General features: G+C 37.0%; 2 protein-coding genes across 8 annotated transcripts; one reads left to right on the forward strand and one right to left on the reverse strand.

Annotated features, from left to right (window-relative positions):
• The first annotated feature begins 11 nt into the window (after positions 1-11).
• LOC116180998 lies at positions 12-1,377 on the forward strand. The gene is made up of 5 exons (XM_031501211.1): positions 12-273; positions 319-479; positions 522-730; positions 778-902; positions 954-1,377. Exons 1-5 carry the CDS (start codon positions 159-161, stop codon positions 1,313-1,315), a joined length of 972 nt encoding a protein of 323 aa, XP_031357071.1. The 5' UTR covers positions 12-158; the 3' UTR covers positions 1,316-1,377.
• LOC116180982 (dynein heavy chain 6, axonemal) lies at positions 1,345-26,236 on the reverse strand. 7 transcript variants are annotated; one of them, XM_031501179.1, is made up of 57 exons: positions 26,027-26,236; positions 22,788-23,094; positions 22,411-22,733; positions 22,045-22,129; positions 21,922-21,994; positions 21,633-21,870; positions 21,201-21,585; positions 21,012-21,150; positions 19,171-19,249; positions 18,944-19,124; positions 18,724-18,890; positions 18,267-18,668; positions 17,832-18,213; positions 17,650-17,778; positions 17,134-17,391; positions 16,869-17,078; positions 16,604-16,816; positions 16,235-16,558; positions 15,744-16,190; positions 15,561-15,697; positions 15,315-15,505; positions 14,863-15,270; positions 14,280-14,551; positions 13,695-13,907; positions 13,462-13,647; positions 13,218-13,414; positions 12,959-13,145; positions 12,681-12,904; positions 12,417-12,628; positions 11,744-11,999; positions 11,506-11,698; positions 11,230-11,453; positions 10,926-11,181; positions 10,500-10,690; positions 10,281-10,453; positions 10,048-10,231; positions 9,476-9,803; positions 9,251-9,427; positions 9,003-9,199; positions 8,711-8,956; positions 8,424-8,661; positions 7,747-7,907; positions 7,375-7,699; positions 7,147-7,319; positions 6,776-6,956; positions 6,546-6,725; positions 6,112-6,492; positions 5,877-6,064; positions 5,383-5,825; positions 4,755-4,955; positions 4,467-4,708; positions 4,245-4,415; positions 3,519-3,698; positions 3,373-3,465; positions 2,837-3,037; positions 2,663-2,780; positions 1,345-1,591 (listed from the first exon to the last, which is right to left on the reverse strand). In XM_031501179.1, exons 3-57 carry the CDS (start codon positions 22,554-22,556, stop codon positions 1,362-1,364), a joined length of 12,216 nt encoding a protein of 4,071 aa, XP_031357039.1. In that variant the 5' UTR covers positions 22,557-22,733; positions 22,788-23,094; positions 26,027-26,236; the 3' UTR covers positions 1,345-1,361. The 7 variants fall into 7 exon arrangements, with proteins under 7 accessions (XP_031357039.1, XP_031357040.1, XP_031357038.1 ...); XM_031501180.1 differs by lacking the exon at positions 26,027-26,236 and adding an exon at positions 23,146-23,459 and having other exon boundaries at positions 22,182-22,733; XM_031501178.1 differs by lacking the exon at positions 26,027-26,236 and adding an exon at positions 23,146-23,459 and having other exon boundaries at positions 22,411-22,749.
• Positions 26,237-26,302: the final 66 nt, after the last annotated feature.

Here is a 26,302-nt window from a genome sequence, read left to right on the forward strand (position 1 = left end):
CAAAAATCGCATCTTAACCATAGTTTTGTGCTTAGACTGTGATCTAAATTCGCGGGTTTAATTTGTATTTTAAGAACAAAAATACGTCGAGTTAATTGTATAAAATGAGAATATAAAACAGATCATTTCGTCCGGCTTTACATTTGAAGATCCTACTAATGGAAGTAGAAAACCTCATTTACCCGCCCAATAAACCTTTAGAGCGGGTTCTATTGCAATCGGAAGAACCCGTTTTATATGATTATTTGTCTATTGTTGATGTCAACGATAAAGGTGAGTTTATGTGTACGAACGGTGATACTCACTTTGGTTTTTCAGGAGAGTTCATATTAGGATGTTCGAATGTATCGGGTGGATACTGGGAAAGTTCTCTTTTCTTTTATAATAATGATACAGCGGCACTTAGTAATGAGTACTCTTCTTACTTTAGGGGTACAGCATCTATATCTGACGCGATATTGATACCAAACACTACCAAGGTACTTGTAATATGTTTATCCAATTTGATATCGTTGTTGTAGATTTTGTTGGCCGAAGATACTTTAAGTTTAAAATTAGTAGACACCACTAACTCGCCTTCTTTGTTGAAATGCGAAGATTTCCTATTTACAAATGCGCTAGTTCAACAGTTAGCTGCTTGGCATACAAATAAAAAGATTGTGGGTTGCGCCGATACTCAGGTTACCATTTGGAATGCTAGTAATGGCCTCGAACTCCTTGCCGAATTTAAGTAAGTACTTTGTTCCACATGAGCTTGTATAATGAGTGTATTTCAAGAAATATACATACGGATGTTATCAAGTCCGTTTCGGTTAACAAAACTGACAATAATTTGTTCGCAACAGCGAGCATGGATAAACAGGCTTGTGTATGGGACGATCGTATGAAGCAACCTGCCGCAGGTAAATTGTAAATGTGACACTAAAATTTTTAGATTTGTTCTATATTTACAGTTTTGTATCAAAATCATTTTTGTGGACTGACGAGTGTCGTTTGGAATCCCAGATGTTCTCAACAGATTGTTATCGGCAGTAAAGCTGGTGAACTTTACAACATCGACGTTAGACAACCTAAAGAGTTTTTAACTTATCATCACTGTTTTGATTCCCCGATTCACCGTTTGAAATTTAACGAATTAGGCAATTTAGCCATGTGCGGCGATAGAACCGAAGTGATGATATTCAACTGTGAAGAGAATTTTAATTTGCTACATAAAGCAAATAAGCATTCGTCGTATGTTCGTGGAATTGCGTGGTTGGAAAATGTTTTGTACAGTTGCGGATTCGATAAACATATAATAAAGCATGTATTTTGAGCGAGTGTAGGTATTTGCATAAACAACGATGATTTACAAATAAACTTTAATCAGTAACTTGAGTTAATAAGGCGGTCCCTTTTAATATCCAATGGCTTTGCGGTTTTTGGGATGGAAGTAGAATAGCTGTGACGAAATTCGTACTATGACCGGTTGTCGACAATGTTCCGGCACGCACTGAAGTTTTATACAATGGGCAGATGTAACGATTCTCGATGCTTGGTGTTTTTGTTGTTGGCAAAAATAACACTGCTGGTAGTGGTGGATTAATTTCACCTGAAATTTCAGTTGTAAAAAAAAAACATTTATTTACTTAAGATGGTCATTCCACGAGACCTGTTCTTATACATATATTTCAGGGCCGATGAACTAAGAAATAGTCCCGTTTAAATTTGATGTTAATAATTGGCTGCAAAACCAAAATTACAAAATTTAAGTAATCGGGTCTTCTAAGATGAATGAGGAAAGCAAGAGAGGTTTTTTTAAGCACTAAAACTTGATAAAGAAAACGAAAAATCACACCATAATGTAAGTAGGACAGATGGAATAACTAGAGTACAAGTGCAATTTTTTCATGTCTACTGGTTAGTGCATAGATATAATACACGAAAGAAGTATCCAAATTATAATAAAATAGATACGCTAAAAGGAAGGTATTCATCTTAAAGAAGCAGTAGGTATCAAAATAATTATTGTGTATTCCAATTATACATATACTATACTGTATTCATTTTAAGAAGGTAGCGGTAGAAAGCATAGGGAAGCTTTGACCTTCACTGTGATTGGTTAAAACACGAGTCAGTATTATGCTGAAACATAAAACGAGCGGCGAATTGTGTAAGCTGGTAGTTTCTGTTGCCAACTAAACTGCCGAAGTGTCATTGGCTGTTAATGTCAAAGATTTATTTCTGTTCACAGTGCTGGATATTTCTACTTTGCAATAATTTGTTGCCATTTAATATTTTTCCTGTGTGTGCTTTATCTTCAAACACAGCGCGATCTACTACCTTCTTATAATGAATGCAGTATAGATAACGTAACTATAATAAAGTACTTTCAGTATTCAGACCCATTTAAAGTAAGTAAAGAAAGTATATCTAAGGCAAGGCGCGTACTGAGGTAGTGTGGCAGTGGTGACATACAGGAGTGGTGCGAGGCATAGGGATGTTCAAAAATAGGTCAACACGCCACTGCCACCTCATGTGGTTATCACTTCGGTGCGCGCCTTGCCTAAGATACCTACGTCTAAATGAACCGAGATGCTAGAAATACTGAATTTAAATTTTTTACATTTGCACATTTTGACATGTGAAATGGCGTAGCCCCTCTCCCGCAACATGCAAATACCTGGATTTGGATCAACCAATGTCATGCTGAGATTATCGAAGAGACCCGCATCGACAAATAAGCCGTGGATAAGCACACCATCAAGAGGTACCGTTAAGTCTCCGTAAGCTGATGCAACCTTTAAAATATAATGAAGTTACTACCTTATGTCTACGTAAATTACAAAATCCCTACCTCTCTCTTTTCAGCGTCGTGCGTAATTTTTATGAGCTCTTGATCTATGAACAGTTTTTGCATTACAAAGTCATATTTAAGTTGGTCTATTGGCAAGTCATATTTGCGGGCGTGTGTTTGTAAAGTACCAGTTAAGAATCCTTGTGTGAAATAAAATCCGGATAGCCAGTAAGACGGCGGATGGTAATGTTCAATCCATATCTGTTACAATAGTACCTATCTCAACACTAGAACTTTGAACACAATCATATAGGTACATGTTTGACTTTTTACCCGCATATGGATCTGTTCAAATCAAAATGTGAATGGAAAAAGTTGGTAAAAGGGCTAATACAAATTTATTTTTAATCTTACTAGGCATAGTCAAAATAATAAATAGAGTACATACACCATGAATGATACCAAATACTTGGATGAAGTCATAAAATGCACTTTAGAAACTGATGTTTTATTACATGTAATGTAATGAATTTTGAAATGAGTCAAAATTGGAACACCCACACTTCTAGTGTTAATGAATAATGAAATGGACTTACACAAATGAAATCTAGCCTCAGTTCCAGATCGTGCACCCAGCTGCCTAGACTTTTTAATGATGGATATGATTTCGATGACCACATTATGGGTACCTCGACAGAATGCTGTAGCTTTTTGTAGCGACAAGTTTAAAACAAAAACTTACTTGATTATTTAGAAAAGCTCTATACACTTCTTCCAGTTGTTCAGACATAACAACAAAGCCCTTTATTGCTTTCTGAAGGTTATTCATAGATGAGTGAATAAGTGCAAGAAGTTTATTAAATCTATCTACTTCTTGCATTAAGACGGTGGTTAAAGAAGGTAAGCGATCCTTTTTATCTCTCTGTTGAAAATCTATCCTGTACTATAACACCTACATATGGAGGGGAGTGGGATGTGTCCCACAATGAACTGGCCTGACAATGCTCAAGATGGAATATAATATTTTAGAATTTAGTCTACTAGTATTAGAAAACACCTTTCATAACAATGATAACTTCCGCACGGAAATATCCCTTTCGTGCCATCTAAATTTTATAGTGGGTATAGTTACTCATTCTTGGCCAAACCAAATTCTTCAATGCTTTGGCATATGCTTTATATGAAGATAAAGCATCACCTTAATGTTCAGCCAAACTTTTTTTTTAATTTCAGCGGACGAATGATCAAAACCTATAACAACGTTTGACATTAACATTTTAACATTATGCAAAAAACTGTCGTTTATTTTGTTGTAATGTTCAAACTTGTCACTATAAGAAAATAAAATAGCTTATTTATGTTAGTAAGGAGTAGTGAAGTATGGCAAGGGACTCGAGCGTTTTAAAAAATATGTCAGACCAAGTCATTATGGAACCTACCTTGTATAAGTATTATCTCACTTTCTTACCTTGAATAGATGTGGATGGGCATTGTCGGTGTATATTTTTTTAATAATAGATTGTATTACCCCTTCTGCTAATTCAAAAGCAATCTCGTCCGCAGATTTACCTTCACCACCTCCACTTGTGCTGGGCTGGCAATCAATCATAGTTCTTATAACCGTTTGAGTTTCTTTTGTCTTCAAGAATTGGTTGAATCAATAGGTATTTCTGGAAAATCGAATCGGTACCTGGTAAGCGATATTTGCATTTTCGTGCATTCCGAATATCTCAGGCTCTTCTATGATAGGGAATGTGTCGACAAAGTCTCTATACTCCTCCAATTTTTCATATTCTGGACAATAATAAACACCGGATTTTGAATACGTATATCCTGGTTCCAAAGTAGAGGGAGAGAAAAATCCTTTCAAGATGGTTTTTAAACATCTTAAATCCCAAGAGTCTGTCACACGACCACCGTAGGTAATTTCACCTTAAAATGCTGTTCGTATAAATTGAATGATAGCGTGATGGTTTACCTGTTATGTACTCCAAGGCGTCCCACGGAATAAATCCTATATCGCAATACATCCGTAGAGTACTAAACGCAAACTCGCGATCGCTATTGTTGAATTCGTAAATAATATTCCAACCTAACGGTCCAAACTTTTTACGTTCTTGTATAACTGCGTGAAACATACACAATCCAAAAAGGACCTTTCTCCAATCCTGTCCTAATGCTGCAAAAATTAGGTGTAGATGTGAAACTATTTTCGTACGGGTTGCCAGGACTTTGAAAACCACTAATATAGGTGGTCGATAATAAAAATATAGGAGAAGTTATACATGCAGCAACAAGCTATGATTTTCTGATTTTTTTTAAGGGGAATCAAAGATACCCGTTTTCGATAACTCTAAGAACTTGGTATGGCTATTTTTACCAATAAATAAATTACGTCTTCTTCCTCATTTTCGAACCGTTCAAGTAGAGGACAGTCCAAGGTAATAATAATGATAGATGCAAAAAATATCCGTCTCGCGTCTAACAATAGTAGTGCTGTTAAACGATCGCTTAATTTTAAAATACTGCCCATCAGCAAAAGATGATCTTTTCCGTGCATGTTTCTTGAAATATCAGAGACCTGACAACCCTAGGAATTTACGTACGATGATCTTCAAAGAACGTATCGAGCATTTCTTCCAAAGCTCTCTTCACGTTGGTTCGTAGTCCTTTAGGCGGTTCATTTGTGACCTTAACCGCATTTTGTAACACAGAAACTGGGAACGTTCGCGACGGCATAGAGCTCATAAATAAACGAAAGTCTGTGTGCACTTTAGATGAATCTTCGACGATTGCAAGTATTATTCTTTCCATTGGCAACATCCACGACGTCGCCAGATGGCAGTTCTGCAAAAAGACCCAACTTCCGTTATTTTTACCGGTCTCGATTAATTTTTCCGCAACCGGTCCTTGACCTTGCCCTAATGAAATTGACAAAATTCTCTCTTGGTATCCCATGTCCGTTGCAAATCTATGAAAGGCTCCGAAAGGATCTGATCCTGCACTTAATACAAATATCAATGGTACAGAATTGGAGATATCTTTATATCTACAACTGAAAATTTAAAGACTTCCCACGGGATACGCATCAAGTACTTACAAGACGGACAACGAAATTGCGGGACTCTCTACAAATTTTTGTCCTAAGTGTATTCTAACATATTCGGTGATACCAAACACCAACTTTTCTTCGCGCAATGTTTTAAGTAGCATTAACTTTTCAAAGTCGTCCAAGTGGCTGTTCCAACCAATTTTACTATTTAGCGAGTTTGGTATAAACTCGATAGTCTGCAGCCATTACTAGTACAATTTTAACATTTCCACAAAATCTTTACCTGATCGTAGCCTCCAATTGTGACAGTTATTCGTGAGAGAATATCGTCGGGTAGGTACTTAAAAGGTTCAAAAGCAAAGGCTAGATATTTAACCGCCAGCCATATAGGGTCAGTCAATAATGTGCAATTCGGTTTTTTATCCATAGGCGACTTAAAACCGACAGGTCCTCTTAATAAGTAATTGTACTGAGATTCCGATATTGTTCCTTGCTGAAGAAGAATGGCGACACACACCATAAAACTAAAGACTAGCTTGTGTCTCTCGAACAAACTGCGTGAAACGTTTATGTACATTGCCAAAGTAATTTCTCGATTTAATATTTGCAAACGATTCGGCAAATGGTCGTCTTTCTCGCTGATTTGAATAACATTGCAGAATATCTAATGGATATGACCAACTTATTAAAGAGAATACAAACGGCGGAACCGCTTACCTGGTTGAAATACTTCAGGGAAAATTGGTACATCGGATCAATTTCTGCAAGTACAGCCACCACAAAATACAATACAGAACCTCTCGTTGAGACTGGACGATACTTTTCTCGAGCAATCGATATCTTTTCTTCCGTCGCTTCCGTCTCCGTAAGTCGAGCCGCTATAATTGCGGATGTTTCCTAAAGTACAAACTTAAATTTAATGGCAAAAAGACTATAAATAATCTCGCCTTGCTTTCATTTAGAGTCTCAATTAACTCTTCGTCATCCAAAATGTTACCCTCTGACGCAAACAACAATCTTAAAATCTTATCCTCGATCGCCTTCAATTGACCTTTATCATTATTTATTCGCGTTATAAGTTCGGTACGTTGTTTTTCAAAGTCGGGCCGCTCAAGCCGGACAACATCTCTGTAATGTTTTTCTATTACATTTAATCGTAATTTCTTAATCCGACCAATCAGACTTGGATACATAGTTTTAAATTTTCCAACTGAACTTTCTCTTATCTGTGCACATTCAATTCATTGCATGGCTATCAAAACTATAAGTACCCAACGGGAACTGACTGACGGACCACATCGGAGGATGGCAAATTTACGCTAATAATTGATCTTCTAATCCGGACGGTGTTACGGTAAAGTTGACGATAGTAACTTGAATACAAATTTCTGGCAAATAATGAGGGTTTGATAATTTTGTGGTTATGTAAAATCGAAAATTCGAGTCGTACTCAATATCAGAGTCTCCCAGTCTGATTAACATCCTTCCACCCTTAAAATCATGATCCTGATTAAAACAACCGATCGAATCGACGGAAGGTATCAACCTGAAGAAAAGTTTGCTTAAGCAAAATAGGTGCCAATGTGGGATCCAAGGTTTCTTCCACTTCTTCCAGCAATACGGAAAGTCCTATACGAATAGCTGTCTCCAATATACGTAAGAAGTTGCTGTCAGTTAGCTTCGTTATCCGTAGCTGCTGACCCTCCATCTGTCGTATCCAGCGGTTGGCCTGTTCTTGCGGATCGATCATCAGCGGCCATCTCCGCGCTTGTGTGACAAGTATCGCGTTCTCGGTTGAGATAGTGTCTCGTGGGAGGCCGCAAGCATTCCAAATTCGTATACTGTAAGGATCCGCCAGCACTGTTACTAAACTAAAGTTCCGCATTAAAAATGTAACAAATTGGTATCACTATCTAACCTGTAATTATCGGAATATGGAATTTCTATTAGTTTGCACTTTTCGGTCCATTCTGTAATTAAATTTTTGCGATAGGTGCTTGTGAACGCCCCCATGTAGGCCACACAGCCCGCTGAGATTAGGATGTCTCCTATTAAGTTGCTTAACTGTATGGCAAAATTCTGTAATCAAGGTTCTCATTTGTAAGAAGTAGAAAATTCTAAGTGAGTAACTTTTGTAGAGAATTTAAGAAGCTGTCATAATGATGTAAGTAATAATATACGGGGTAGTAGTGTTCCATATAAAAAAGTTACATTTTTGTTATTAACTGAAAAATGCGATGTTGTTTTGTTTTTTTAATTACAGATTTGGATTCAGTAGACAAAAATACACAATTCTGGTAATTTAACCGTCTTTCTAACTCGACAACTAAGAAAGTTAGAAATAGTGCCGACTTAATTTTTAAACATACTGCAGATAATGCGTTAGGCAACACATTGAAATGAAAAACGAACTAAGGTGGAAAAAATAACAGGACGATAATATAATAAGGTTGCCAAGCGATTGACATTAATACTTATTACTAGAGGAATATTTTAATTTTAACGATCGAGTGATTTATCGCTCACGACATGGTCTATTTCCTTATTAAGGCCATTAAAACTTCAATATTCAAATACATGCTGTAAAATGAATACCTTTACACCAATTTCCCATCTTATTTGTTCATCGCCCAAAGCAACGTTCAGTTTACCAGCTCGTACCAAGCGAACTGCAGTAAGCGCCATAGTGTCTTCCAAATATCTTTTCTCCGCCACAGAGGCCTCAAAATCATCTTGTAAAGATTGGATCATTGCCTCAACATCTGCCAACTGTTGTTGTTTCGCCTTCAAAACTCCCATAACATCATTTAATTCAACTTCGGCGTCGTGCAACCTTACGAAACGAAATGTTCAGATTTTGGAAGTAAAGGAAATTGAATTACCGTCGGCGTTTAGGTTCGACAACTTTGTAAACTTTGGCGTAAGTATCGATCGCACGAACCCACATGCACAAGCTTTTACAAGCTGCAGATACTTTTGCCACCTTTTCGGGTATAAAATCGACATTGTCGATGTAAACTTTTAGTTTTTTTAACAGAGAGTCGGGTATGTTATCTTTGTTGTACTCCTGTAGCCTTTTTAAAAAATTGACATCGCCCATCACAACTTTTGCTGATGCCCAGTCGGTTCTGCACGCAAAAAGCTATAAAATCTGTTTAATAAGGAGCGAATTACTTTGAGCCCAGCAATAGGCACACCGATTCCATTACAAATCGCACTAAATCTGGAGGCTTTTGAAAAACCTTCAGTTCATTTATATCATTTTTGTTAAGAGATTCTAAAGCTCTGGTTGCCGCTTCGATTGCAGGGAGCGCGACATCTAAATCACGTTGAGCATCGTCGGCAATGGCTTGCGTTTCTGCCGCTTTAACCTAAAAATATAATAGAAGAATAACAAAAGGCACTAACTTTAAGCAATCTACCTTCGCGGAATCTTCGTCTGCTTTGACAATCGTTCGTACTTTATCCGCCTGCTCCTGTTTTGCAGTCAAATTTACCATAAGTTTCGCGATCGCGACCGATTTCTCCGCCAAAATAGGTTCCATCGCGGTTAGCTCTTCTTTCATTGCGTCAATAATGGAATTGGTTTCGTAAAGTTTCTAAGCTCGAGTTTATATTAAGATTGAATTAGAGACTTTGCAATTTACCTGTAGGCCATTGGCAATTCTATCGCTAGTTTTTTGTATCAACTGTCGCTTGTCTACTAGCATATTCAGATATAACTTTAACAATTCCAAATAACTGCTAGGAGTTGTATAATAATGACGCTTCATTTCCGCATAAAATCGTACAGTCATGTCTTCGACACTTTTGTGCATAACTACGCACATGTTTGCTAATTTATCTACCACATCTGATTTGCCTATCTCTTTTAAACTATTCTGTGCAACTGATAGTAATGCCTCTTCAGGCCATTTAGAGAACCAGTCAATAGTACAACAATTGACTAAGGATGGAAACATACGACAACGCCTTCTACAATATCACTTCCCATTAGGAATTTAGAGAATTGTTGTACATTTAAAATAATCATTTAAGTCCACAATACAACATAAAACAGGTAGGAAAAGGTGCAAGCGGCTAACAACTATAGTATATAGCTCTTTATTTCACTAATTTCGCCAAATTTTTTATATTGAACTGCGACTCTTTTCACAACATTCTTAATAGGTACCTACCATACCATGACATCTAAAAAACACTCTTACGCTACACTTACCTAAATGCGTCTCCTACAGGACTCATACAAAGAGAAAGGTGAAGATTTCTTCTAACACGATTAATGAAATATGTAAATATGAGATCTCGGTTTCCTTCACTAACTCCCGCCTCCTTCGCCGCCGGTCTTGTTGCAATTATTACCTTCTCTAACTCATCCGCTTCGAATAAATTCGGAACTTCACCTTTAAAAGCACTTTTTCCTAAACAGAAATTTCACTAGCGGCCTATTACCCGAATTTAATATGTTATTAACGTCTTCTAGGAATTCTTCCTGAACAATTTGTGTATCTGTAAATAGAAACACCGTATTTTCATTGACAGCGCCGGCATTGAAATATAATTTCCTCAGATCTTCGAAAAAGCTGTTATGGTCATAGTTTCTTGTCAGTTCAATTTGAAAACATCTACAAATTTAGTTTTCACTGTGCCATCGTAATGGGTGCGTGATACTTATAGCCGTTGATATGTGATGCCAATCGTGTCAAACTTTGTTTGCCCATTCCACCGACACCTACCAATAAACCATTGCCTCGTTCCGACCGCAATATACGAGACAATCGACAAGTGTGCTCCATGGCGTCAACAAAGAATATAAGGTGCATTTCTTTTGAGGTAGTAAGATTGTAATCTTCCAAATATTCCTACAAATAACATTTCATTAACACACTGACTTGCATGGAACTTTATCTAAACACTAAAATCATTTTTTAAACAAATTGCAAAGTATGGATTGAGTAACTTGCAAAGTAAACATTTTTTAATTTTAATACAATATTGAGATGAAACATGTATGCTGCGGATTTACGCAATCCTTGAAAATGTGCATTTGTACCTATGCACTTGTAAGTATATTGAGCCCCCCCCCCCCATACACACCTGCAACATGTTTTTTAGTTTATTAACATCTTGTAACTCTTCATATATCCGATCTTCACGAGCAGCTCCAAAAACAATAAAATCTCCAAAAAGCAGAATGGGCGGGTGGTGAATGATTGGCTCGTCGGGTAATTGAAGCACAGGAGTTCCAAAAGAACGACCACACACCTCCTTCATTAAAAAATAAAAATACGACTTATCCTCATCGTTAATTAAACGATCATGAAACACCCTCAAACACTCATGGTAAAATAATCTGTAACGATAAAGATTACGCACCACACGAAACTTGCATACTGTCAACCTCATAATTTGGTTGGCTTCCCTTAAGCTACCCGAATCGGCCTGCAAAACTCCTTGCACGCATTTTGACAAATCTCTTAAATTAAAAACGTAGTGCGACTTTGCGGGCGTCGGTAATAAGTCTTCGGCAATTCGATTATAAACGTCAACCGCAGCATTTACTAATGAATCGGCTAAATCACGTACAGGATTTGCAAAATCAAAAAGAAAGCCTCGCATTATTGCCTAAAACGAAAGAAAAATATCCTCATCGCACAATTTAAAGCCTTTTGTTTACTTTAAAAATTGCTTTCAACGAGTACTCGTTCGGAGGTGGGATAAAAAACATGCCGAAATGACGAACGAAACGTGGCGTTAGCGGATTTCGACCGCCGCCCGGCGGTGCACAAGCGGCTGTAATTACTACGTCAACGATCGCTTTCCAAAAGAGCTTCTCTCTATCGTACAATCCTCCAAAATCTAGAAATTGCCTAAAAACGCAACGCTCCAACAACGTCTATTAAAAATGTACAAACCTCAATAACTCAATTGGAGGTTGAGCACCATATTTTTCCAATTTGGGCATATTGACGTCGTCAACGAACAATACGACGCGTTTTCCAATTGGCGCGCCAAGTAATGTCTTTTTACGTTTATCCAGTTTCGCCTCTAGCATTTCTTGGGTGCGCAAGCTGCTAGTCTGAGCAGAAAAATTCAAAGTTATAGGTATCCATGATCCCATCTCAAATAAGCTGTTTAAAACCTCTTTTGCTATTACTGACTTCCCCACTCCTATAAAACAAGCAGATAAATGCTTACGGCAAGTTTTTTAATTAAGGCTGATCCACATTATCGGATTTGCCTTCTTTTTCATTTTCACGAAATTCACGGCGGTCATAGAAAAAGTACCTATGGTATGTAATTCGGTTGTAATTTGCGTATTACGGCATCGTGCGCAATTTTTCTACTCACTATAACAACCTTATGACGTAATATACTATTAAGAACAATTATTGTAAAATGAGCGACTTAGTTTTTTACTAAAAATTTAGCAAGCTAAATTAATAAACTTATAAATTTTCTTTTGCAAATAGGTACTTGTAAATGTTACCATCATTCTACCCATTATAATATTTAAACTTAACAAAAGTGTCCCATGATCCCAAGAAGGACACCCAATTACACCATCAGTATTTTTCCACATCTTACCAGTATCACCTGTGAATAGAACAGGATATTTAGTCTCAACTAATTTCTTCATAATGTACCCAAATCGAATGGTATCTATTGTCGGTACCAACATTTCAAAGAAAGGAGTTGTACTATCGTAAGTAAAAGTCGGTATTATCTTCACCCACGGTTCAAGACGGCGCGCGGCCGTGCTAGGAAACAAATCCCATAAGTTAGCTCCAGGAGGCAACCTATAAAAATGAAAAAATATATATATTTAATTTAAAAAATGACTTTTAGTACTTTGCATCGGGAAATTCGTCGAATTGGTCATGAACATATGTCTCAAATTTTTCGCGCGACGCATCTAATAAATTTCCTCCGGCGCCCCAAAGATAAGCGAAAATAAAGATTTGGCAGACAAAGTTACGAACTCGGCTTTTCTCCCCAACCCGTTCAATCATGCCCGGTATTGAAATGACGCTTTCAATCAGCTTACAGATTGCGGTAGCTTTACTCACTTCAACCTAACCACATGGTATATCTAAATTAACAATGGGATTTTCCCAATTCCAAGATACCTGGTGGATTGAGTGCTGGCAGTAGCGTTTCATGAACACTAAACCGTGCTCCACGGCATATTCAAATAAGCTAACCACGTACTCTTTCATTTCTTGGTTCAAGAATCGTTCACTTAATGTGACAGCCCACGACTTAACATAGGGAAGCCATTTTAACTCATCTGGATCTACATACACCATACCGCAGCTAAAAATATTAATTCCGAAACACAATTTGCACATTACGACAAGAGAAAACATTGTGAATGACTATACTTACCGACTTACTGTAGCAGGAGACGCTTGGGTTAAATCTTGAACTTCAAATACCATATGCACATAAGGTGTTAGCTTTATCCTTTCAGAATTAGCTAAACACAACATTTTGTTATCATCCAAAACGGTATTTAAGTTTTCTATCCAAACTGCATCCACCGGTCCGTCGCATATGACCCATTGATGATCGTCGTTGGTACTCTGTAAGGAAATGTCAGCTGAAAACGATTCTCAAAAACCAGCTATACCTGAACAGATGTGCGCACCATTATTCCCATTAGGCCATCGCGCCATTCTAGTGTAAATGGATTAACTTCACCGTACAGCTCGCCGGCGGTTACGGCTTTAGGGTTCATAATATATGTATGAACAGGTCTGTAGTATGGACCTTCAAATCCGTCGTGATGCATTTTTTCCAACGCCAGTTTTAAGGTCTGCAATCGAATGCTAGGGCCTTTAAAAGGAAGACCTGCCCACTCACATAAAGTATCGAACTCTTTCCTCCACCAGTAGGACCGACTAACATAACTCCCCAACGTACGATCATGGTTTCGTATAACTGGATTATTTTTTTAGCCATAGACGCCTCGGTTTGTAAGTTTTGCGCCTCCAAGCTGTTTTCAATTGCGACTAAAAAGTCCCCATACTCTTGAACCGGTAGTGTTACACCGGGGAATAGATCGCTCAATATACCCTTAAAAGTGTTTTGTTCAATAAACTCTTGTCAAAATGTAGGTAGGTACATAATAGATTTTCTACAATGTAATTATGACAAGGTCTTTAAAATTCAATATTTATGGTAAACGTACTTTGTTTCCGATGGAATTAAATTGCAATTAAACATTACAAACTTAGACAATCGCATTTTGGCGTCACATAATACAAACACTGTATAAATTACACGACAAATAGTGGGGGTTTACGATAATTCAACCGATTAAATCGGTTTGATAGATTTTGCTATGGTTACAATTATTGCCACAATTGTTTCTATGGTGATTTCTACACCACGATAGATCCATATTAAAAGCAAATTAAATTGTGTTTTGATAAATGGAAAACTTACTTGAAATAACACTGCATCGTCCGTCAAAAACTTAGGTAGATTACTATCTCGCAAGGCGCATATCAGCACAATCTCCTCGTTACGATCAGGAGACGCACGCTTAAGTGTACCGGCCATTACCAATACACTTTTTACAGCTCGCATTCCAAAATCATAGTGATCTTGTAGAGACAATTGCTCGCTACATAGCTTATACATTTGAACCATTTTATGCGATAATATTTTGGATGACTCAAAACCTTCCGAGTATAAAGTTACCTCGGCAATTAAAGCTGCAATAAAATCCCTTGCATCACATTAAGTACAGACCAAATTGCAATTTTAGTAATTAATTAAAAGAAAAATAGTAAATGTAATGTGTACGTGGTCTCAAATGTTACTGAAGCATTTGAAAAAATCAAATGGGAACGAGTCACGCGAGATAATAAACCAGCTCCAAGTAAAACAAAACTAGCTATACTTACTTTTACCACAACAGTATAAAACTTAATTTGTTTCCTACATTGAAAAGACTTTCTTTATGGTGGAACCAGGTACGGATTCATATCTCTACCTTTGAAACAAATGTAAACTGATGACCTACCATAATCCGGGACCATCATGGAAACTGGTCTAAAGAGTGCTTTCAAATTATCAGGTAACTCCGTTCTTCCCGCATATCCGGGATTCATAGTAATGAACGCGGCGCATCTCTGCACCAGCTTAATTTCTCTTCCTTCAAACATAAATCTTTGTAATTTCGCCGCTTTCGCATTTCGTATTGTTATCAGCTGCTGTGCAATTACGGATAGTACTTCAATGTCGATACGATTAAATTCGTCAAAGCAGCACCAAGCGCCCGATTGGGCTAGACCGGAGAAAAATCGTCCCATCATTTTATAGTCTAAACCTTCCGAGCAATTAAACACGACGCACTGAATTGCTAGAGCTTTGGCTAAATCTTTTGTCGTCTCAGTTTTTCCTGTGCCGGCTGGTCCAGCAGGTGCACCACCTAATCAAATGACGATAGATTAATTTATTTTGATTGATAGTTACCTAAATCAAGCTGTAATGCTCCCATTAAACACAAATAGCACTTATCGGTAAGTGGAGTGATCACCAGAACACCACCGGCCCCCAGATACTCATAGCCATATGGTAGCTCGGCGCTTGACATACGTGCTACACAATTATCGATACTTTCGAGCCAATAATATCGAATCATTTTCAACCATTCGAAATCGATACTGCAAAAAGAAAAGGGAATGGAAATGAAATATTTAAGCTGCCCGCTTTTTGTACCTCGATTGCACTTTATTTTTTGCCATGCTGGTGATAGTGTCTCTCGCATGTACGTCAATTGTTATAAGAGCGACCAATATTTTTCGTACGACTGGCGTCAAATCTTTGCGCACCAGGCCAGCGAGTTTGTTCAGGTTCTGCAAAATAAAGCCTGTTCGCGTTGAAATAATAAAAGTAACTTACAATGATGCACTTCTTTTCAAACATCGGAAGTTCGGATAGCTTATTGCCATTTCCATCCAGGATGGCATGAACATCTCGTGCCCACATCACCTGAGACATTGTCAGAATAATTTGATTCGGATGACAAACAACCCAATCCTCGCGTGCCAACGTAAAATAGTGCTCAAGTGAGAACCTCATTCGCCTTCTTAACGAGACGAACATTGATTCCTCAACTTTACCCAGCCAATCCTCGACGTTGCCACGAGCTTTTAGCCCTTTTCCTAATTCGACCCTCTCTCCCTCCGGACTAATCATGGCGATAATATCCGTTGTCATGATAACTTCCTGCTTGCCTGTGCCTTCCTCATCCTCTTCTTCGTTTGCTACCTTTGTGCCAAACTCTAACTTTGCGATGGCATCGAAACACTTACGCAAATGCGGTTGAACGGCGAACGGATTTCTAGTCTGCAATAAGCAATCAGTACAAATATTTCACTCATCATAAAAACCTGCGCCAAAATGTCCAATAATTCGTCATTGGACAAGAAATAGAATCGTGGGAAAGATACACGTTTAGTTTCTAAATATGATTCGAGGCATTTCATAATTTGCTCTAAAAGCGCATTGTTTTTAATGAATGTCTCTAGCAAGCCGGGGTACGTAGCTGCGTCAATTGCCAAAGGAACCTTTGCCGTACGTCTCATAATCTCTTTCCACGACTTATCCACAATTAAAAACATTTTCGCTTCTGAGGGAAGTTGACGCTGAATATCGGGCGCCGAAAATATTATCTCTAAATAAACCCAGCTTTGTTGGCAGAGTTGCCATTCGTCCTGAAAATAAATTTTACACTTAATAAAGACAGCTACTAAAACTACCAATGTTCGAGAAAATAGGTCTAGTAGCCTCGCCCATTCCTCCACACGAGGTTTAATAGGTCCAACATGACGAGAGCTAGCAATTGTAGCGATGTTAATGTTACTATCATCCAATACCACCTGAATTTCTTCAAGCGAACCCAAAATGTACACGTCTTTAGCGTCACGATGTGGCACAACAGAGAACTCGATTGTTTTCCAACTTTCTTCGACCTGTAAACTATGTAAATAGCAGACAGTGGGACCAAAACAGCGTTTGAAATACTTTTTTGAGTAGCAATTCAAGTCCGGCCTCGCTACTAGCCTGACCGGATATTTCCATAATTTCGTCGGGATAATCAAACACACGCAATTCTTCTAACATCGTCAAGGTAATCATTTCTTCAGCCTTGAATTTATGATTGAGCACATTTTCAATTTTGAGCCAGTGTCTTTGACGCAAAGACGGATTGCGCAGATACGTAATGGTAGGAAGCTAAGCGATACGAATGTTATTCAATATATTTATAGAATAAGTGAATCTGTATTACCTTATTCTTCACCAGCTCAACTTCGTCCTTTAACTTTGGCAGAATTAAGTTCCTCGGAAGTCCCTTTTCGAGCTGCGTTATATTTTTAACGGTCTTGGCCGTAAACAAATTCATTTCCTCCGTATTTAATGTTTGGAAATCTGTCGTGTACCATTCCTTAACTTCTTTATGCCAAGAATCTAGACTTTCCCATAGCAGCATGCGTAGCTTCAAATCATTCATTACTTCATCCAGCATATCAAATCTGGTGACTTCCATCTACAGTTACAAGTGTAACCTTGTTAGTAGGGCTGGCGAATTTTTTGAATAGATAGTATTGGAATACTAATATTTGAATAATATGATTCTTGGGAAACTCTTAATTAAACGAATACTTCAGACAAATATTCGAATAATGAACAAATTTTGCGCAACTAAAAAATAGCAATCGACGTGTGTTCTGCGTTTTTTTTAAACACAATCAATCTAATTTACTTATTATCGAATTTATTCCATTTGACTGAAAGTGTCACATACCCTAAACTGCTTCTGGTAGGATTTGAATTCTCCGGCGCGACCTTGACAAGCACTAAGGCGAGTATACAATGTGTCAAGAAAATTAGTGGCTTCCTTGGCATCTGATTCTATGTCATATAACCACGGTTCCTAAAAGACATGCGCAATGAGACAAATAAAAACGTACATCGTTATTAATTTACAAGACACTCATCCTTGATAATTCCCACTTCGGATATTAAGTTGCTAATATCTTTATTCAACTGATCGTTCAATTTCTTTATGGTTGTAGGTCGTTCTTCGTTCTTTTTATCAACTAAATTTCGTAGATTACCTATGTTTATACTGAGACCTAAATAGTTCGATAATTCGTCCGGATCAATCATGATACGAAACTCTTCCATAATATCGTATAATTCTTTACAGTACTCCAGTTCCAGTTCCATCTCGTCCATCCTCAACACTGCCTTCTCCACAAACATCAGATAATCGACAATTTCGAGAGTTGTTGTAGGAGGAACCTCCAAAAATAGTTGGGATTCTTCTGCTTCTTGGAGAAGGCCATTAACCTTATCTTTACCAATGCTGATAAGCGAAATATTTAACCAAATGGAACTAATACGGTAAATTTTTATTACCAAGGCATTGTATGTTCGATTATATTAATCAGTCTTTTGGGTTCCGGTAAAATGGTTTGTTTGAATAATTTTTGATTCATATATAAAATTCCAAGCGGTTGTAGATCGATCACAGTATTGACAATTTCTACTTCTTTATGATAACGAGTGCACCAACCTCTAAAAACTTCCAGTACTCTTTCTTTTTCGATGGTCTCTGCTGTAGTACCGAGGTCAGCAGCAAAAAATGTTCGAATTGGCTCAAGCCTTTGAATGTAAACATGAGCGGCTTCGTAGTTAAACTTCAACAAGTTAAAAGTTTCCTGCTGCACGCTTTGCAGATGCTCATCGTCTTCTAGATAAAAAGAAATGGGTGGGCCGTAACCGCATATCCTATCTTCTTTTTTCCCATTTATCATAGGACTGAAATATTAGTTATTTTAAATAAGTGACAACCTACGCTACATCAAATGCTTACTTTGTGAATGGTTCGTACACACTATCAGCAATTAGTGGCCTAATGTCTTTCACAGATTGTATCCACAGAGCAATGATTTGTTGGAAAATTCCTTCGGCAGTTTCATAACAGGGCTCCGTACCCATTTCACAGGACCCCGCGACCACGTTTACAATGAACAAGGGTAGCTAAAAGAAATCGTCTTCTTAGTTATTAGGTTAAAATTGCAGTATAGGTATACTTCGGTTGATCCTTCAGGTCTTGGTTTTTCAATTCTCGTGTCGTATTCCGCCAGCTCCGATGTTCCAAGGCTGGGTAAGTAATCTAAGTGTTGCTTGAAGGTGTCCATTAGTTCAACAAAGGATGTCATTGTCACGTTATGCAGCATATTTATTATCATATAATCGACAAGCGTTATGAAACTATAATGATTTGGTTTAAACTGTTCCGCTTCCCCTATTAACATACCACGTGAGCCGCAGACAAAACTTTCCTTTCTTTGCTTGCTCAATATACGATAATTTAAGAGTCCGATCTTTTTTTTTGCCTAAAGAAAATAATCATAAATATGTTAATCTAGGGTAACTGAAGGTTGGCGCATTATCAGCGTATTCTGGAATAACCCAGAGCATTTTCTAGTGCATTTTAGGCACCTGGCAAAGTTCTATGCTGTTCCTAGTTTTTTACAAGATTATCTAGAACCTGTTTAAACCCTCCAAAGCTGTCTGACGCCTATCTTGAGCGTCTTATCCTTTTCCAGAGTTTTTCAAGGTCTCAAATGCATCTGTGCGATCTTTCCAGAACTAGACTAGTAGTAAGAGAGCTAGTATCCGACTAACACATTTCGCACAACGCTAAAAAACTGTTAAAATGATGCTTTGTTATCAGTCAATTAAGAAAATACCGTTCTGGCAGGCATCTCGCGGTTGCGTCATCATCTTTTAAATGTTTGAAGTTTGTAATGTATTTACTTATGGGAATAATTCCATGGCTGTGTCAATGGTGACTGTGCGAGACAATAAACGAATGAAAATTGATTTCACAATCACAATCACAATCAACCATGGAATTATCGCCATAATTATATATAATACATACATTTGAAGGATCATCTTGACGCTACCGCGAGATGCCTACCAAAACGGAATATTCTTAATTGACTGATAAAAAAGCATCATTTAAAAATTTTCTAGTTTTGTGCGAAATGGGTTAGTCAAATGCTTCGCTACCTCTTAGACTATAGGCTAAACTGGTAGGTGACAACGGCCTAGAAAGCTCTGATTGGCCCATAAAGCTCTGGAAAAGCTTTAGGGTGGAGTTCATAGACATTACTTAAGTTAGACTTACACTTGACTCATAATTAGCGTGTACTTAGTGGTATTCAAAGATATAATTGCTAAGGTGACATGACATTATTGCTACAGTCGCGCGAAATACGGACAGTTAAGCAGGAATACTAGCAGTAAATATAAGCTCCACTTAAACTAAACTAAGTGCGCACTTCGTTAAGTGCGTGTCTAACTTAAATAATATCTATGAATTCCACCCTTATTAGATATATCAGACGCTCTAGAAATGGACTGCGCAGCTCTGAAGCGGAGAGAATGCTTTCAAAGGACCAGAAAGCTATAAAGTGTCTAGAAAATTGCCAAAGTTTCGATTACCCTGAAAATCCTTCGAACGCTCTGGAAAATGTATAATGTAGGTACAAGATGTCACATTTTCTAGGTTGTCTCCTAGGATATCTCCGTAATTGTAGTACTATCAAAAACGTACCTAATAATAACAATAATTTTCTACTTCGACCACAAATACAACTGTACAAATTTCTAAACCCATCCGGAGTGCAATATAGATCCGAAAGGTATTATTATCCATAAGGCTACAAAGGTATTTTGAGGGTAATGTATACAACCATCCATTAGATTATGGGAGGAAGTAGCTAAAAATCTTCCTCTGTCTTTTGATATAGTTAGAGATAGGTTGTTAATATCATGTTTGATTTTTACAATATACATTTAAATTAGTTTATTGAATATTTTGATTGTCACCATTAATCGAAAAATTGCGGTTTTGACGCTTTTGCCTTTATAAAAAAACATTCATGTTTTATTCTGTTATAATGTTAAAGGACTATTTGTATTGTGATTCTGAAACGTTACAATATTATTTTCTATTCTACAAATATAAATAATTAGTCTTATAACAAAAACAACCAGAAAATCGGTTTTGCTTGATCAATTTTTAAAACATATACCTCCCAATTTTCCAGTTTACCCTATATAACAGAGCAAAGATGAAACCCTTACCTTGACCGTCCTCTAGCAAATATTCATTGACCACGAAACCTTGCGCCAATAACGCACCATGACACGCATTTACCACTATTTCCCTTACAACTTCTCGGAATTCTTTCAACTTATGAACTACCATTTCCAATTTTTCCATCTAAAAGTGACTTGTAGAGAACGCAAGTATTACTGTCATATATATTCAACCTGCGCCTCAATAAAGTAGAAAAGGTGCCAATTTTTAATCGTAGATACATCCATAAAATTTAAGCCTGCAGTAACGTAACACAAGTGTTGAATGTCGATAAGGGCCACTCGCAGGGATGGAAGAAGCATGAATAAGTTACCGTTCAAGAAGGTGGCCGCCTTCTGGAACTTCTTATACAAGATTCCTTTTCGCCAAACATAAAATGTCTTCCACAATCGAAAATTAAAAAACGATTTAATTTTCATTAGTCTGCAGTACATATTGTATTCCAATTCCCACTTATGCAAATGGGTGAATACTACCTCCGTGCCTACATGTTGCATTACTCCATGCGAACTCATTGTCATAAAGTTCGATTTATCAATTTCTTTGTACGGAACAATTCTGCAAGGAATTTTGATAGATTTTCAGAAACTTAAGAGTGCCTATACTTTAAAGCGTAGGGTGTATAATATTCTGACGACCTGGGACATGCATAAATCATATAAATAAAGAAGCCACCCTTTTCCTCTTTGAACTGCTTTATTAATTCGGCTTGATCAACAACCTCTGGCAAGCGATGATGTGGCAAAACAAAGGTACTGCCTACTACTCTTGGTGTTCTAATAAGATCTCTGGGAGAGGCAAACAGTACCTTAGACTTATGCTTGTCTAACGAAAGACGTGATCCTGTGAAAGTAATAGTAAGAAAATTTTTATAAAAAAGCTTTTCTCTGTAACTTTTTTTTGTTGAACTGTCCTCAAAAAATGTTTTATGTTTACACAACGCATTTTGTCGATTTAAATAGCCGGTCTGAAATAAATTAATTTTATTAAAGAATTACAAATTAAGTAGATACTTACCAAAGGTTCCTTTTCTTGCCGCTTGCTTTCTATTTTTTCTAAAAGCTTTTTGTGAGGTACATGAAATGGTATAACGCTTGGGCTTCTGCAATAATACGTAATATTATTTTTTAATATGCAAATAGCCAAATACACACCCTGCTCGAGTTATTTTGGGGTCTATTCGATTTTTCGCTAATTTACTAAACCTACGTTGCATATTAAGCAAAACTCGCTATTTTCTATTTATTGTAAATGTTTAATCAATAAGTCAATGGAAGTTGAGATGGAAGTATCATCAAAGACTACCTATCCTATAGTCTTTGGTATCATCCACATGTGCTCATGTTCACTTTTAACCTGATTTTTAACAGAAAAAGTTCTTACCTTTCATAACACTTTGGCGCTGTGCAAAGCAAAGAATGCTTGATACTCTCTTGCATTTCGCAGATATCCAGCGCTTCATGTACATGTTTATCATTTGTTTTGTAGTTTAAGGAGTGTTTGTTGAATGGTCTTGTATGAAAACTCATTTAAAACGTGTAGCAAGTATCTATTACTAAATATAAAATTGACACAGAAACTCGTCAAATATTATGGTTGTTTTAAATGCAGTTGTGTCCTGATCCAAATTGACCGATAAATCAGAATTGCTTATCCAGTTTGACAACAGACAGTTTCTCTCCATTGCATTGCCACAATGCTGTATTCTATAAAATTACTTTTCTAAACGCACAGTAGGTACACTAACATCAAATACATACACTTTTACCGAGATGCTTTAGAAACTTTTTCGTTTCTACATCAAATTGTTTATTTAAAACATTGATTTTAGAGATATCTTGCTGAAACTCAAACATACGCTTTCGCAACACCTCAAATATAGAGTTGTTAATTTTTACTGTCTTGGTTCGAAAAGTGTTTTTATGTAATTCAGTTATGGAGAAGGGACATGGACCAACTGGATTACTTTCATAGTACTTCGCAACAATTTGGTACTGTTGCCATATTTTTCTACAATTTGCCTCGCTGTTCTTCAATTTTTGTAGACGGTCTTGTAATATAGATGTTCTAAATATTTTGAATTTAACTAGAATCATTAATCATTCGTAATAGTCTTACCTGTGGGGTAAATGTGCCATTGCAAGATGTGGGTAGGACGAAATATGAAACAGATAAATGTACGCTATTAGTTTTCTAAAAGCGGAACCCCGCTGTAACGTATAGTAAATAAAAACATTTTACTATTTCTTAATAACAACATTATTTGGAACACAGTCTTGACTTTTCAGACATTCACAACCATTCAAATTTATTTGAGGTTAGGAATGTTGTTTATACATGTCTCTGGTCGCAACTCGCAATCAGACTTCTCAATCAAAAGTTAACGACTAGAAAAAAATTCAAAGGGCTGTAACTTTTGAACGAGTAGCCCAATCTTGGAACTGTTTGAAATTATGGATTCTACAGGCCACATTCTATAAGAAAATTTTTTTCCGGGTCGATCTCAGACAATTTTTTTTCGGGGCTCAAAAAAAGGCAGTGTTTTACCTTCCTTTTTTACCAAAAATTGACTACACCAAAAATTCTCGGGAAAACATTTTTTCTTATTAATTTGGGTGCGTAAAATCCATATCAGTTTGTACTTTTTCGATCAGACTTCTCAATCAAAAGTTATCGACTAGAAAAAAATTCAAAGGGCTGTAATTTTTGAATTCGTAGCCCAATCTTGGAACTGTTTGAAATTATGGATTCTACAGGCCACATTCTATAAATAAATTTTTTTTCCGGGTCGATCTGAGATCATTTTTGCTTCGGGGTTCAAAAAAGGCAGTGTTTTACCTTCCTTTTTTACCAAAAATCGACTACACCAAAAATTCTCGGGAAAACATTTTTTCTTATTAATTTGGGTGCGTAAAATCCATATCAGTTTGTACTTTTTCGATCAGACTTCTCAATCAAAAGTTATAGACTAGAAAAAAATTCAAAGGGCTGTAACTTTTGAACTAGTAGCCCATTATGGCGATTTAACTCGTGTATTGCGAACAAATACTTTATTAGAATCGTCAAAAATCTAGGTATAGGTATACCAAAGAGGTATACGGACGGCCGTCCGTTTACCCGCCCTGTCCTTTGGCATTCCAAAAACGCTATGACGCAAAGGAATAGACTATAATACAGGAGCGAAATGTTTAATTTTCGAGTTTCGTGGTTTACTCCTTTGACAGCGAAAGGCACAAATCCCAAAATGTTTATAGCCTTGTCTGAGTTTTTGGAATCAAAGCAGAATACAATGTGCTGACATCTGTCTTTATTATTGGGGACACTTAACATTTTATCACTAAATGCAGGACACTTTATTATTATTTTAGTTGGAACCTACACTTCAAAGATGTCGCCACACTAAATTTGTAATCTACTAACGTTAGATGTCAGAGCGCTACTTTTAAAAACCATAGATATATGAAGTTTTAACCTCAAATGCATAATGAATGTTTATTTATAGTCAAAAATTAAACTTTGTTATCATTCCTTTCTCGCTGACAGGTTTAAATTAGGGAACTGGCTACTGGGAGTGACAGGAAAGCGTCAGACTCAACCTTTGCGGAATATGATACTGTTCGTTCTGGGTCGTGCAATCGAAGACATGTAGTTCTCGATGGATGAGAAACGTTGAATTCAGACAACACGAATTGAAAAGGGAAATGCTTTGTAACCAAAACAGGGAGACACCGTGGAGAACTCGCAGAAAACCCATTCTAATGCAATTCAAACTTCTCAAGGTTAAAATCGGAACGATTACATGATTGCAGCAGCTGGCGATGGTGCGAAGCTATTCTTTAAAGAATTGAGCCTAGAGTTTATTTGATAGAACTACGGTTATAGAAACGGTAGTGAAATTGGCAGCGAAATAAGGCAAAAGTGTTACGCAGTTTGCAATCACGAAAAAATGTGTTGTTTGTGCGATCTTCGTGTGAAAGTTGTTGTAAAACGGTTCAGTTTAATGTACCTGTTATTGAAATTGTTCTTCCAAGGGCTTTAAATAAACTCCTATGCATAAGAAGTTATAAATTGCAAAAATAAATGTTTTCTGTTCATTGAGCATGATGTGTTGCCTACAAACCAGGCTACACAAATATCGAGTGCCCATATTCAAATTAGGGATTTGCTTGAATCTCCCCATTCTGCCGTTTTTATTGAGGGTAAGGAGGGCCGCGACGAAGGAATGGCCCAGGGCCCCGAAAAACATAAAAACGGCACTGCATTTAAGGAATAATGAGTGCAACGTTGCTATTAATCGCATAAATTCAAATAAAACTTTAAAAGAAGGTGCGTACGTGGCGACATCTCAACTAGACTTCGAAAATTATAATTGATAGAAAGTGTATCGATTGCCATGGAGATGGCGCACTAGTACTTATTGTATTTAATCTATCTATTCAAAAACCGGGCCTTTAAACTACAATTGCTCTACAGATCTTGCAAGACTCCGTACATTTTGAACTGCCATTTATTCAGACTTCTCAATCAAAAGTTATAGACTAGAAACCAATTTCGAAAGAAAATTCAAAGGGCTGTAACTTTTGAACTAGTAGCCCAATATTGGAACTGTTTGAAATTATGGATACTACAGGCCACATTCTATAAGAAAATTTTTTTTCCGGGTCGATCTGAGACAATTTTTTCTTCGGGGCTCAAAAAAAGGAAGTGTTTTACCTTCCTTTTTTACCAAAAATCGACTACACCAAAAATTCTTGGGAAAAAAATTTTTCTTATTAATTTGGGTGCGTAGAATAACGAACGAAAAATGCATCTTTCATAAAAGTTTTTGCTTGTTCTTAAATGGCTAGGCATTTCGCGAAATGACGAATGCAACGGGCAAAGTAAGAAATGGAGCTGACTGCCTGCCTCTCTTTAGGGATAAATATATCACTTTCTTACGGTTAACCTTAGCCTGTTTGTCTAAAGACTGGTTGTCTTGTCTTGTATCAGTTAAACTTACCTCTAGGTATATGGTATATGGAAACTACAATAGTCACATATAGATCTTATACGGTAATATGAAAAACTTGCCCAATTTAATACATTATCCCATTTATTTTTCTAAAACTGGTTGTTTCGATTTTTTGTAACAACTCCAATCGGACTTTTCAAATAACTTTAGGTATCCGGCAAACAATACTGCAAAACTATTTCTATTTAACTTACTCCATCTTCAATATTACGAACGTTACCCATACAAGTATACCCTCGTCTATATATTTAAATTTATTGGTAC

The sequence above is a fragment of the Photinus pyralis genome, unplaced genomic scaffold (assembly GCF_008802855.1).
Source record: "Photinus pyralis isolate 1611_PpyrPB1 unplaced genomic scaffold, Ppyr1.3 Ppyr1.4_LG9, whole genome shotgun sequence".
Taxonomy (NCBI): Eukaryota; Metazoa; Arthropoda; class Insecta; order Coleoptera; family Lampyridae; genus Photinus; species Photinus pyralis.